This window comes from Pinus tabuliformis, chromosome 4_2 (assembly GCF_031772625.1).
Source record: "Pinus tabuliformis cultivar Carrire ecotype Pingquan chromosome 4_2, CPIR1, whole genome shotgun sequence".
Taxonomy (NCBI): Eukaryota; Viridiplantae; Streptophyta; class Pinopsida; order Pinales; family Pinaceae; genus Pinus; species Pinus tabuliformis.
This window is the reverse complement of record NC_142304.1, coordinates 477,678,632-477,693,555: the sequence shown is the minus strand read 5'-3', so window position 1 is coordinate 477,693,555 and position 14,924 is coordinate 477,678,632. Positions and strand designations below refer to the sequence as shown.

General features: G+C 35.3%; 1 protein-coding gene across 1 annotated transcript; it reads left to right on the top strand.

The window, feature by feature from the left end:
• Positions 1–554: 554 nt before the first annotated feature.
• LOC149170021 (importin subunit alpha-1b-like) lies at positions 555–4,413 on the top strand. Its single transcript, XM_089425425.1, has 10 exons — positions 555–737; positions 1,217–1,307; positions 1,423–1,514; positions 1,919–2,050; positions 2,227–2,412; positions 2,958–3,127; positions 3,306–3,384; positions 3,600–3,731; positions 3,834–3,961; positions 4,056–4,413. Exons 1-10 carry the CDS (start codon positions 555–557, stop codon positions 4,411–4,413), a joined length of 1,551 nt encoding a protein of 516 aa, XP_089281551.1.
• Positions 4,414–14,924: the final 10,511 nt, after the last annotated feature.

Here is a 14,924-nt window from a genome sequence, read left to right as displayed (position 1 = left end):
TAATCGAAAAAAGTTTGTGGAAAACTATTTTGAAGTTTCCAATGCTTTATAACTTATACCAATGATTTACCTGATTACCATCTACAAAATATGGAAAATTACTTCAAACTGATCACCAATGATTTACCGGATTACCATCAAACTACTTCAAGTTTCCGGTGTTTTAGACAACCATGGAATGCACCGACACGATCTCTAAGTTCGCTTATTGTCCAAAATGAAATGCACCAACACCTTATAAATAGATCTCTAACCTTGCTTATTGTCTAAAATCGAAACCGGGCGCGTAGGGCTGATTTGTTATACTGCAGGAAGCAACTCTCAACCACCGAGATTTCTTGCGTCTCAGTCTTTGTATTGCTGTGCGTGTGCAGAAGGATCTCCCCAGGGCAGTCGAAAAGGCTTTTAGGTTAGTAGTCGCAATATAATTAGCGGAGAGTAAGAGGAGTCGAAGGGGTGTTGAATTGAGTAAACGCGTGTGGGGTTACTGTGACTGCAACTCTTTTAGTTTCCTGGGATCAATTTTGAGAGAATCCTTATTCCCTGAGGCCAAAATGTTTGATTCCAAAGCCAAATTCCGGAAGCAACAGTACAAGATGGCAATTGATACAACAGCAGCCCGCCGCATGCGAGGGGAAAACATGGTGGAGATTCGAAAGTCTAAACGTGAGGAAAGCCTGCGGAAAAAACGCAGAGAAGTTGTTGCCTCTGCTCCAAATTGTGATCTCGATGAGAAGGTAAGTTCACTGATCTAAAGGGAATTAGCACAGTATTAAATGGTTGGTTAAGTTCATACTTAGCAAACTATTTATACGTGGAAATGTTTGGATTTCTGAGTGGTAAAAAATATTATATCGATGTTTTTGGTTAACTAGGTTTGCTGTGATACTTAACCCTAATCTGATATATAAAAAAAAGTTACCACAAAGAAATCTAAACGCTCTCCCATAACAACCTTCTAGAACACAAGAAAGTTATACTTATTTGTTATTTGTAATACCAAAAATAATTTAGAACTAAAAATATTTTCTGGTTATTAAATCTAAACATCCATAATATTTTATTGCTAAAGAATGGAAATTAGGAAAACCTTATTCCAAAATAAGCCAGACCTATCAGAGTAACGAATGAATTATCTCAATTACTGTCATGTTAGGGTTGAAATGTTGTGTTTAGATTGATTTACAGTGCCAAATGCTTGTGGGTGCAATTGCAGAATTTGTCAGCGACTGTTTTTGCGCTTGCTCATGATGATCTTCAGACAAAAGAGGCTGCTGCTATTCATCTGCGAAATATGTTATCTATAGGTCGGATTCTCTTTCTCTATATGTTATCATGTCTGATCAGAAACCACAACCAGATTTAAAATTTTAATGCAAACCAACAATCGTCCCAGCTCTTATTAACACCTTCTTTGTGCAGGAGGTGCACCTCCAATCGATATGGTCATCCAGTCGGGTGTAGTTCCGCTGCTTATCGATATTCTCAAGAGAGGTGATATGCCACAGCTTCAGGTAAGATGCAATTTCCAGATGCATGTGTCTGATGATATCTCGATTTCGAACTGAAAAGCACAGCAAACGTCAGTATTCCAATATTCCATGGTTAACATCTAATGCATCAAGGTTTCAGACGAAGCTATATCAGTTTTAGATAGAATGAAATAAATAACTCAGTTTGGTTTGACATGCCTCATTGATAATGCTCTTTAAATTAATAGGTGTATGTAGGGTAGTTGTGCTGTTAGTAAAATGGTTTCTTGTTGTGTAATCAATAGAATGTATTTTGATACCTTGTACCTAAACAAAATGTGCGGGCATATAGGATATATATACTATTTTAGAATTATAATTGTGATGATTGATAGCTTGTATAGAATTATATTATTGATATTTTGTGATCATGCATGATAATACAGTTTGAAGCAGCTTGGAGTCTGACCAATATAGTCGCTGGAACCTCTGAGCATGCAAAGGTTGTGATTGACTCCGGGGCACTCCCTATATTTATAGAGCTTCTTAGCTCTGAGAACGATAACGTTAGAGAACAGGTACAGTATTGCATGGTGTACATACATTCATAGGTTACTTTTTAACTTATAATTTGCATTCAGCTGAGTTTTTACAATGATAATTAACCTTATTTTCTAATTATCTTTATAACTTCTGTACGGTTGAACTTTAATAACAAATTACTCCCTGACCTTTCAATTGGTGTTGGTATAAGGTTGTTTGGGCTTTGGGAAATATTGCCGGAGACTCTCCAGATTATAGAGATCTCGCACTCGCTCATGGAGCATTGAGGCCGGTTATTGCCCAGTTTAATGAGAATGCCAGATTTTCAATGGTGAGAAATGCTGCATGGACTCTCTCAAATCTTTGTCGTGGAAAACCTTTACCTCCATTTGAGCTGGTAAGCATAATACCTTTTCAGGCTGGCTCCTTCAAGATTGTATCTGCTGTCAATTTTTTTATAGCTCTTGATACTCGGTAGATTTGAATGCTAGATGCATCTAGAGGCTTCTTTTATTACAATGACTATGTTAAAGAGGTTTTAGGTTTTGAAAAAATCTCTCAGACTTGGGTTTCAAGTCAGGAAGCAATTGCCATTGCCTGCAAGTTGGATTTGCAGTTTGGAGAATGTGTGTTTGTTCCAGTAGTCGGTTGCTTATGTATTCATAGTTTGTACAGATTTATTTTATATTCTTTTCGCACTTGAGTATAATTAGATTTTATAACTTTCTGTATTTTTCAAATTGTCAGTTTAATTAGATTTTATAATTTTCTATATTATTCAAATTGGATAGACCAGAGTTAAGTCAAAGAGTTAACATAGTTAATGCTGAGATTCCCAATATTTCTGCCGTTGAGATACTGCTTTCTATTAGATTTTCCAGATATTGCACAATATGCAATAAATATGACCGCTTTTTATATGAATTTTATTATGGCTTTCAGGTGAAAGATGCATTCCCTATGCTGGGGTGTCTAATCCGTATGGAAGATGAGGAAATATTAACAAATACATGCTGGGCTTTATCCGATCTTACTGATACTGATAGCCCAAGTTTGAAAATTCAGGAAATCATTGATGCCGGCATTTTCCCAAAGTTGGTGGAGCTTTTGTCGTGAGTATTATAAGCATATAATGTTAAACAAATCAATTGAGAGTATTTTTGTTGTTTTTTAATCTGTAATTGACTCGAAGCTTAGGGAATTTATGTTATTTACGTAATGTAAAATATTTTATAGAGGATTCTGATCCGTTGTATTTATAATTATAAACATGAGTTGTTTGTATTTTAGGCATCCTTCATGGTTGGTCGTTATTCCTGTCTTGCGAACAGTGGGCAACATTGCCTCAGGCGATGATGTGCAAACTCAGGTCTAGCTTCACACATTTTTTCATATTTCTTCCAAATAATTTGACTTCAATAGGATTTTCATATTTCTTCCAAGTAATTTGAGTACAATAGGTCCATTTATTTTATTTTATTGGTTTGATTGACACAGAAGGCCACCATGCAAAGAATCCAAGTTCCAACCATGGTGGAACTACTTTCATGCTGGCCTATTTATCTTATATTTTGTTCTGTGCAGTTTGTTATTGACAATCAGGTTCTCCCTCCCATCTTCCATCTACTCACAACCCAACAAACAAAGAAAAACATAATAAGGGAAGCCTGTTGGGCAATCTCCAATATTACTGCGGGGACCAAGGAGCAAGTTCAGGTGGAAATGGTTTTGGATATATATTGTTACTTGCTACCAATGTCACATTTTGTGTGACATAAACTAAGACGTTTGTTTTGATGCACTCCACTTTTATTGCAGGCTGTGATCAATGCCCAAATATTTCCCCCACTCATATCGCTTCTAGCAAATGCTCAACTCGATATAAAAAGAGAGGCAGCATGGGCGGTTTCAAATGCAACTTCTGCTGGAAGTAACGAACAGATAAGGTATGAAGCCCTTTTCTCTTTGCATGTGCAATTTTCTGCAATGGTTTTTCTTATGATGCCAGGTTGATAGCAAAGTTTTTTTTCTCTTTTACAGATATATTGCAAGTCAAGGTTGCATTGACCCACTTTGTGATCTGCTAGCCTGCCAAGATCCAAGGATTATAATAGTCTGTCTTGAAGGGTTAGCAAACATAATGAGAGCTGGCACGATTGAAAGAAATGCAGGTCTCACGGATGTTAATATATATGCACAGCTAATTCAGGATAAGGTTAACGACATGCAGTTACATGAGAGCACAGAGGTGTCTGAAAACTCAATCAATGTCCTTGATACTTATTTTGCGGAGGAAGATAACGATGACATATCATGGTCAGATACACTTCAAACTGCTTGTGGTTTTAATACAGACCAGCTGCCACAAGTTCCACCTGGAGGTTTTAATTTTATGTAGAAAGAGGGATAGTCGTCTTCTATATTAATTGAGAGATGTGTTCATTTTGTTCCATTCTTTGAGAACTTCAAAGTGTGGTTTATAGAATTCTATTCTTACCTGCATAACCGAAGGCTTGAAGGTCCCTCTGATTCAAATACATCCCAGAAACTTAAGATCAACTTTTGTAATAATACTTCGTCAATGGATATTGAAACAGCAAGTCTAGGTCAAGGGATTAGAGCTGGGAATCGTTTATGAAAGAACAAATTTGGCTTTATTATATTTATTACTATATATTAGTAAATGAATTGTTATTATGAAATATTATTTTAAATTTGAATGGTCGTGATGGAGTGAATTTAACAAAAGCAATAGATTTTCTATTTAAAAGTCAATATTATCTTTATTAGAAATGAACCATGGTAGTAAGTTTTTCATATTTTGATATTTATGTGGATTTAGGTTTAATTGATTATTCTGGCCACTTCCATTTCTCTTGGTGTGTGTATGTTTGAACACTGTATGATATAAATTCTCATATGTATTTTATATTAGCTAATGTGTTTTAAAGCATTTACTTGGGTTATTTACTTATATTTAATAGTAAATATTTATAAGTGTGTTTAAATGGTTTGATTTTAAATTTTAAATTTTATGATATAAAAGTTTTTTAATATCCAAGTTAATTTAAAAGTTTATAAGTAAAATTATGAGATTTGAAGTAGTTTTATTTTATAATTTATTTTATTAGTTTTATTAATAGTATTAACATTTTTTAAAATAGAAATAGTATCTCATTTTTATTAATGTATATTGATATACTAATTTTTTCTTTAATTTTAAATTGAGTATTTGAAGATGGAGAAGAAAGTAAGTATGACCTAAAGTTTGAAGGCCTTGTAGTAATGGCTTCTCATTGTGCTAGTATTCACAATAAGTCTAGCTCAATGACAATCTTCACTTCTAATTGATACACTCAATATCTTGTTTTTCGTTTCTCTCTAAAACCACATTTGTTCTTTTTCATCCTTTATATTGTTGTAGAATTCCTCTAAAGATTTCCACTCTCTAATCAAAAACTCCAAAAATGCAATTTGTAGATTTTCCAATATCTAAGCAGTAGCCCCCTTCACATCCTCTTTATTAACTCCTTTTGTGATTCCTTCTCTCAAAGGAATATTAAGTGAACACTAAGAATCTATTGTTAATACCTCTGAGTCCATCATTATTAGTGTTACATTCCTTTTCTCTTAGGGTTACATTGGCCATGTGGCATTCTTTCATTTACCTATCTTCCATGTTGGTTGCAAAGTACACACCTGACCACTTTAAGCTCTACAAGACTTGCATTTTGTGGATTGGGGAACAAAATGAGGAGTAGGCTCACTTAGATGTGATGCAATTCTCACTGTACCCAACTTCTACACCTCTTTTTCTTAACTAATCTCACACTTTCATTAAAATGAGGAATATGGTGTCTGGGGATAAGGCTTCACATCTACTTTTCCACACCTTAGCATGCCTTCACTTTACATGAGTTCATAAACAAGCCTTTCATTTATTGACTTTAGTATTTTTCTTTGCATTAATATGTAGTGCATAAGGCATGTAGCTAAGGAGCATATCATCTTGCCCACACCTCTACATGCATAAAAAATTCAAAAATGTGAAAATAGGACTATGGCCAATATTTTAATCAACATTGTAACTCCACTAAACCTCCATATTAATCTCTAAACCCAAACATAAAAGATAATTAAAAGAAACTATTTCCTCTACAATCACCTATTTCATATCACAAACTCAAAAATTACTTGGAAGCATTTAATTACATGAAATAATATACTTGCTTTAAATTTGTGAATTTATTCTTAGTTAATGACATTGACAAACCCCTATGTGAATTTCTTCTTAGTAAACCTATGTACCTACCCATCCATCCATCATGCTTACATATTTGTAAGATTTTAAACAATTTTGAAATAATGCTTTTGAAAGAAAAAATATGCATGTTGATGTAGAATTTTGAAGAATGGACATGATACTTAATGATTCCCTTAGTCTTTTGCATTGCTTAATATTCGTGACCCTAATATTTTACATGGTTAATATCAAATTCTAATATTAACCTTAATATGGTTAATAGCAAGAAGGCTATGTTCCTTTGGTCCTAATTTTATTATCAACTCTAGGTCATACAAGTTTTGAGGTGTTGTGCATTGTATATTCAAGATGCTTTTGATGCCATTCTAGGTGTTATTCTGAGTGATTAGGGAAGAAAACATGTCTGAAGGGAGAAAATGCTATGTTGTATTTTAAGCATAATCATAAGATCCAAGTGTGAAAAAAATACTAGACTAGCTATTTGTAAAACAAGAAAGAAGAGATAATAAAAATGTTGAGAAATTGACTAATGAAGCAAGGGGACAATTAAAATTACTCATAAAATCTAGTGATTTATTTTTTAACATGAATCAAATATATATACTCTCCAGAGATTAGGAGGATAAGATTCCAAAGGGAGAAGAAGGGTTCCATCCAGAGATTAGATCAATTGTCTTCACCATTCAAGTACTCTCTTGATGGAACCTTTTTTCTCCCTTTGGAATCTTGTCCTCCTTACTATATTGAACGTTTCTCAATATATATGATCATGATCCCTCGTTTTTTGCAGTCCTTTCTATCATCGTTCACTATAAGTGAATACGTTGTGGAAGGTTTTTGTTTAACCATGTTGGATCCATGTTCCTAATCGGGTGGAAATGATGCATGTTTTATTCACCATAGGGGTGTCCAGGGGAGGTGACGATGACTTGTATGAGCCCCCAACCCTAGCATGGGTTTGAGGGAAGCGTCGCTGAAGCTAAAAATAGATGAAAATTGTCTTATAAAATATTATAATTTCATTGTCAATCTAGGTCGTTCATTAGGAGGATGATATTACAGTAGAATTTATGTTAATTTAGGGTTTTTCTCCTTGGAAGACAACCCTCGGTTTATATGAGGGAATTGTATTGAAGTTGTGTATTATTATTACTCTGAGCGAGAAATAAATAAGGAATTGAGCGAGAGCGAAGAGGAAATTACAGTGGATCTGTTGTAGGTTATATCACTTCATTTTGATGGATAATGTAAAAGGAAGAACTCGTTGTTTCTCCAAAAATACCAATTGTGGAAGATGAAAATGGAAGATTATTTGTATTATAAAGATATATATCTACCATTGCGTGGAAAATCAAAGAAGCCAATGAGTATAACAGACGCAGAATGGGAGATTCTTGACAAAAAAGCACAAGGAAAAATGCGCACATGTCTAGTAATGGTGGTGGCATTCAAAATTTCAAAGGAAACGACAAGACAAGGTTGAATGACAGCATTGGCCAAACTATATGAAAAACATTCAACCTCAAATAAGGTATTTCTTATGAAGCATCTATTTAATATGAAGATGTCATAAGGTGGGTTTGTTGTTGATCATTTAAATGAATTTAACATAGTTACCAGTCAATTAAGTTCTAAAAGGGTACATTTTGATGATGAAGTTAGGGCTCTATTATTTCTGTAGTAATTGCTAAAATTTTGGAATGGATTAGTTATGGCTATTAGTAAATTTTTCTCTAGATCTAGTACTTTAAAGTTTGATGATGTTGTTGTTGTCATCCTTAGCGAGGAAATGCAATGGAAAATATTCAGTGAGACATCAGGTAATGCTTTGACTGCAGAGACTAGGAGAAGAAACTGGATAGAGGAAGGAGCCGAGGAAATCAAAGTAAATCAAGAAAAGGCAGATCTATGCTAAGCAATGTAGTAAGGTCATCTCCCAGACTAGGAAATTTGTTTTCTTTCTGATTCACTCTCACAGTAAGGCGAAGGTCGTAGCCACATCCATGGCCCCCAGGAAGGGTTCCTCCAAGAAGCAAAAGCAGGTGGATACAGTCATGGAAGAATACAGGGACATCTTCTCCTCACCCATAGGGGTACCCTTACATTGTTAGGTCAAGCATTCAATCGATCTGACTCTTCAAGCACCTCTACCCAACAGGACGATATATCATCGCTCCATTTTATAAAATGAAGAGATCAAGCGGAAAGTCCAAGAGTGGATGCAAAAAGGGCACATCTGACCAAGGTCCTTGCTTTTTGGGAGCCTGATTATACTTGTATAGAAGAATGATGGAAGCTGGAGGCTCTCCATTAATTATCAGGCACTAAACAATCATTGTCAAGAACAGGTATCCAATTCCATGGATTGATGACCTACTAAACGACCTCAATGGGGCCAAGTATTTCAGCAAGGTCGATCTGAAGTCTATTTATCACCAAGTTCCAATAGAGCCCACAGATGTATGGAAGATCATCTATAAATCAAAGGAAAGCCTTTTTGAATGGTTGGTTATGCCCTTTGGGTTGAAAAATTCCCCTACTACTTTTATGAGGCTAATGGATGAAATCTTGTGGCCGTTTACCAACTCATTCGTGGTGGTTTATCTGGACGACATTCTCATCTTTAGCCAAAGTTGCAAAGAACACTTGCAACACTTCGGTAGGTCTTTCAAACCCTTCGACAACAAAAATTGTGTGCCAAATTGGAGAAATGCAGCTTTAACATGAGTCAGGTCCAATACTTGGGTTACATCATAGATGAGTGTGGCATGCATGTGGACCCGACCAAGATCCAAGTCACTCGGGATTGGTCAACCCCGACCATTCTAACAGAGCTTCGCAACTTTTTGGGCCTTACAAATTTCTATCTGAGGTTCGTGTTGGGATTCTCCCATATCACTTGGCCTCTGAGTCGGATTAATAATGGCAGGGAGAAAGAAACTTTTTCATATTCTGAGTCCCAATAGAAGGCATTCATTGAGTTGAAGCAGCACCTTTTCTCTGCACTAATACTCACACTGCCAAACCTACAGGAGCCATTTGATATTGAGACAGAGGCCTCAAACTATGTTATTGGTGCATTCCTCAACCATCACAGGAATCCAGTGGCCTATCAAGTGAGACACTTTCCGATACAATTCGGAAGTACCCCACTTATGATAAAGAGATGTATTCCATCGTGCAGGCTTGTCAAAAATGGAAGCACTACATTCTAGGGTAGGAGATGGTCATCCACACCGATCATTGACCTCTTCAGTTTATACGTACATAGGGGAAGTTGCAAAATGATCACCATCAGAAGTCTTCTATGTATCTGCAACAATTCCACTTGAACATTAAATACAAAAAGGGTAGCACCAATCATGTCGTAGACTGCCTCAGACAGACCACAGTTGCAGAACTAACTACTATTCTCAACTCTTGTGGTCACGAGACCTTTGGATGGCCACAACTATACAAAAGTGATCCGAAGTCACCTCAACATACTAGATGCTAGTAGCTGGCAAGAAAGTTCTTGATTTCCACCTCCATGAAGCATTCTTATACTACTTGGGCCACCTTTGTGTTCCTTCAAGCAAGTGTGCCAAGCTGATTTGGGAGGCACACTACAGTCAAGTCGTAGGATACTTTAGTGTGGAGAAAATTGTGGTTGTACTACAAAAGTAATTTATTGGCCCAAACTCTGATTAGATGTTGGGAAGTATATCATATCCTGCACTGCTTGCACCATCACCAAGCCAACCATTAAGAAGCAAGACCTGTACACTCCTCTGCCTACTCCAATCCAGTTATGGGAATCCATCTCCATGGATTATATGTCTCGTCTCCCATCTACAAAGCATTGTAATGACTTTGTCTTTGTGGTCGTGGATAGATTTTGTAAGATGACTATATTGGAAGCCTTCAAGAAGAGTATCACATCAGAGGAAACTACCAACCTAGACCTCCAGTCAGTTTCGTTTGTTTCCTTGTTTATTTTGGCATTTAGTATTTTTAGCAGTTTTTTGGGTCCTAAATTTTTGGAGTAGTTTTGACCCCCTAAAAGATGTTGTTTTGAGGTTTAATGCACTATAGGCCTGTGGTAAATGTTGTATTAGTAAAATAGATATTTCCAACAAGGTATCATACCTGCCAAATGGAGATAATATGACCAAGTTATGACCATGGGAAGTTGACTTCACAACTAATCCCAATGGGACCCACAAACTCTTGGTGTTACATCTCTTGGGCTTAGGGTTTTGGTTGTTTAGGATCTTATCATGTTTTTCAATAATGAATAGACCCTTGAGCATCATTTTAACACATTTTAGAGGCATGTAGTTGCCACATCTCTTCTGAGGGATAAGCTACCATCACCCAAGCTAGTCTCATTTCCATTATGTTTGTAGGCATATTTCAGTATTTGATAGTAATGAAATGAAGTTTTATTTCTGTTGCACCTTTGTATTTATGGTTATATCTATAATTTGTTTCATTCATGTTTAAATTCAGATCAAGTGTGCTAGAAATGTGGGAAGAAATGACACCTGAAGAAAGACTACAACTCTCGGAAGGGAAAAGAAGGAGATGGATAACAAGAAAACAATCATGAAGCAAATTTGATAGGTGATGTGTTGCAATATGTGTTGATTATTTCATTAGAGAATATTATTGATGCTTGGGTGGTAGATTCAGGGGCCTCATTCCATACCACACCTAATATGAAACAATTTCATGACCATGTGGGCAGGTTCATTTGGGCGATGATAAACACTGTAAAATCATTGGAATGGGTAAGGTTTTTATAAAGAAACATAATGGAAACCAATGGATATTGAAGGAGGTAAGGAATATTCCATCTCTAAAGAAAAATCTAATTTCAGCAGGGCAATTAGGTGGTGAAGGTTGTGTAACTACTTTTACAGAAAAAACTTGGGAGGTCACTAAAGGAGCCCTAGTAATAGCAAAAGGAGAAAAGGTTGGTACATTGTATTTATGCAATTGTATTTCTAATCTTTTTGATTCTTTAACCTCCATTGGAGAATATACAACATTGTTGAATCGTAGGCTTAGGCACATGAGTGAGAAATGGATGCAAATTCTTCACTCAAGGATTTTTCCGCCAGGTTTGAAGCATGTTGATTTGGGTTTCTGTGAAAATTGTGTTTATGGAAAACAAAAGAGAGTTGGATTTCTTGGAGGTGGGAAAGAAATATTTTGCATACATATGTATGGGTACCTGCTTAGTTATCATATCTCAGTGGATCTCGCTATTATGTTACTTTTATTGACAATGAAACTAGGAAAACTTGGATTTATTGTATTCAGAATAAATATGATGTATTTGATACTTTCAAGAAATGGAAAGCCTTGTTTGAGAATGAGACAGGAAAGAAGTTTAAGTGTCTCAAATCAGACAATGGGGGTGAATATTGCAGCAAATACTTTGATAAGTATTGTTCAAAGCATGGAATTCACAGAGAGAAGACAATTCTAGGAACACCACAAGAAAATGGTGTTAGAAAGGATGAATAGAACAATCATGGATCATGCAAGGTGCATGAGATTACATACATGATTTCCTTTAAATTTTTGGACAGATGTTGTAGATACTATTGATTATCAAATAAACAAAGGTCCTTCAAGTTCCTTGGATGGTGTTATTCCTGAGGAGGCATGGACAGGTAAAAAGGTAAACTACTCATTTTTAAAGACTTTTAATTGTGAAGCCTTTGTCCACATTAATAAATAAAATAGAACAAATCTTGAGGAAAATTCAAAGAAATGTATCTTTATTGGATATGGTGTTAATTATTTTGGCTACCAATTATATGATCATGAAAATAACAAAATCATTAGGAGCAAAGATGTCATATTCAATGAAAAGGTCTTATATAAGGATCAGGTGCAGGTAAAGAAACAGGAGAAGGAAAACAAAGAATACACAGTGCTTGATGAGATCACAAAAAAGGTAAAGGTGTCTGCAAATTATAATGACCAACAACCACAACAACAACAGGCACCTCAAACCCTTGAAAGTGGTGTTAGAAAATCTAACAGGATAAGTAGACCACCTCAACGATACTCTCCTTCATTATATTATGTATTTTTGATTAATTTTGGTGAACGAGAAATATATGAAGGAGAAATGCAGGTATAAACCATGAAGAAGTGGGAGAAATCCATGGAATAAGAGATTGAATCCTTGATGCATAACTAGACTTGGGACTTAGTCAAGTTGCCTGCATGTAAAACAACATTACAGAATAAAAGGGTTTGCAAGTGGAAGGAAGAAGATGGAGGCAAACGAGGTATAAGTTTAGACTTGTGGTGAAGGAGTTTGCACAAAACAAAGGTATAGACTTTGATGAAATTTTTTCTCCTATTGTTAAAATGAATTCAATCAAAACTATTTTAAGTGTAGTGGCAATAGAATATTTGCATCTTGAGCAATTAGATGTAAATAAAACCTTTCTCCATGGGGATTTAGAGGAGGAAATATATATGTAGTAGCCACAAGGATATGAGGTCAAAGTGAAGGAGAAGTTAGTGTGCAAATTGAAGAAGAGCTTGTATGGATTAAAACGAGCTCCAAGGCATTTGTATCTAAAATTTGATAGTTTTATGTATGAACAATGTTATACTAGATGTCACTGTCACCATTGTGTTCACGTTAAAAAGAAAAATGACGGAAGTTATATTATATTGTTATTCTATGTAGATGACATGCTTATTGCAGGGTCTAACATGCAGGAAATAAATTTTCTAAAAGGAAACTTGGAAAATTCATTTCTAATGAAGGATTTGGGTGATGCAAAATAAATCCTTAGTATGAGAATAACTAGAGACAGGAAAAATTGCAAATTAATGTTGTCTCAAAGTGATCACATACAAAAGGTGTTGGAAATATTTAATATGAAGAATACAAAACTAGTTAGTACACCTTTGGCTAGTAATTTGAATCTATGTAAGGAGATGTGTCCCAAGACGCCAAAAGAGATGAATTATATGTCTAAAGTTCCATATGTATCAGCAGTTGGAAGCTTAATGTATGTAATAGTCTTCACAAGGATTGATATTTCCCATGGAGTGGGAGTTGTAAGCACGTATCTGAACAATCCAAGAAAATATCATTGGGTGGCAGAAAATTGGATTCTCAAGTATTTGATAGGTACCACAAATCAAGAATTATGATTTCGTGGTTCAAACATTGCTTGACAGGGATATGTTGATGCATATATAGCACATGATAAATATAACAGGAGGAGCATCATAGGGTACTATGTGTTTACTATAGGTAGAAAAGTTGTTAGTTGGGTTTAAAAATTGCAAAACATTGTTGCACTTTCAACAATGGAAGAAGAGTATATTGTTTCTACAGAGGCTAGTAAAGAAATGATTTGGTTACAAAGGTTTATGGATGAATTGGGCAAGAAGCAAGAGATGGGAAAGTTATATAGTGGCATCCATCATGGCATTTATCTTACAAAGAACTCACCACTTTATTCCAATACTAAACATATACAAATAAAGTACCATTTCATATGGTTAGTGTTGGAAGATGGACAACTGAAGATGGAAAAGATACACGCTAGCTAGAATCATGCATATATGTTAACAAAAGTTGTAACCAGGGAGAAACTGAGATTTTGGTCAGTTTCAATTGCCCTTCAAATATGATGTTGAATATGAGAAATATCTAGGTCTAAGTGGAGCCATTATCCATCAATTGAAGCAACAATGGAGTTATATAATCAGTCTCTAAGTGGGAGATTGTTGGGTGTGGAACCTGATTATTCATAGGTTTTTGTTTAAGCCCATGTTGTACCCATGTTCTTAATGGGGCAGAAACACTACTCGTTTAATATCCATCAAGGGGTTCCATTGGGGGGAAACGACAACTTTTATGAGCCCCCCCCCCCGACGGGGTTTCGGGGTCAGCGCCCCCAAACCTAAAAATAGATGAAAATTTGCCTCGTAAAATATTGTAATTTTGTAGTCAATATGGGTCATTTATTAAGCGAATTATATGACGGTAGAAGTTATGTGAATTTAGTGTTTTTTCCTTAGAAGGTAACACTAATTTTATATGAGGGAATTGTATTGCAATTGTGTATTATTATTTTATTATTCCAATTGAGAAAGAAAGAGGGGACTGTGTGAGAGAGAGGAGGAAATTACAGCGGATCTCTTGTAGTTTTATCTCTTAAATATTACTAGATAATATAAAAGGAAGGACTAGTTTTTTCTCCATGAATGTAGCCCAAACTGGGTGAACCACGTATATTTGTCTCTCTCTCATTTTATGCATTTTTTGTGTTTGTGTTTCTCAATATTTTATGAGTTCCATTTCTCTATAGTTTATAATTTTCTAAGAAGGTCTTGATGAGATATTGATTTCATTGTACCCAAACATACTAAAGGGCTTGAAAGTTACCTCTATGAAACTAAATTGTAGGAAGTCAAATGTACTCTTGAAAAGTAAATTGTATCTTTATACCTATAGGAAATGAAACAAAATAGTATAGTCTATTGAATTACAGTAAAAAGAGGAAATAGGAAAACCCTATCCATTCCCTAAATCCTTTTGTAAGCATCTATTGTTTGACATCAATGTCCATCATGAATAAACATGCACTAAAAACTAACATCATTAAAAAGAATGA

Bases quoted from the DNA above. Each gene is read 5' to 3' on its own strand.
- LOC149170021 (XM_089425425.1), top strand. From the start codon at position 555: ATGTTTGATTCCAAAGCCAAATTCCGGAAGCAACAGTACAAGATGGCA. The intron at 1,308-1,422 runs GTCGGATTCTCT...TTCTTTGTGCAG, and splicing joins GCGAAATATGTTATCTATAG to GAGGTGCACCTCCAATCGAT. The intron at 2,051-2,226 runs GTACAGTATTGC...TGTTGGTATAAG, and splicing joins ACGATAACGTTAGAGAACAG to GTTGTTTGGGCTTTGGGAAA.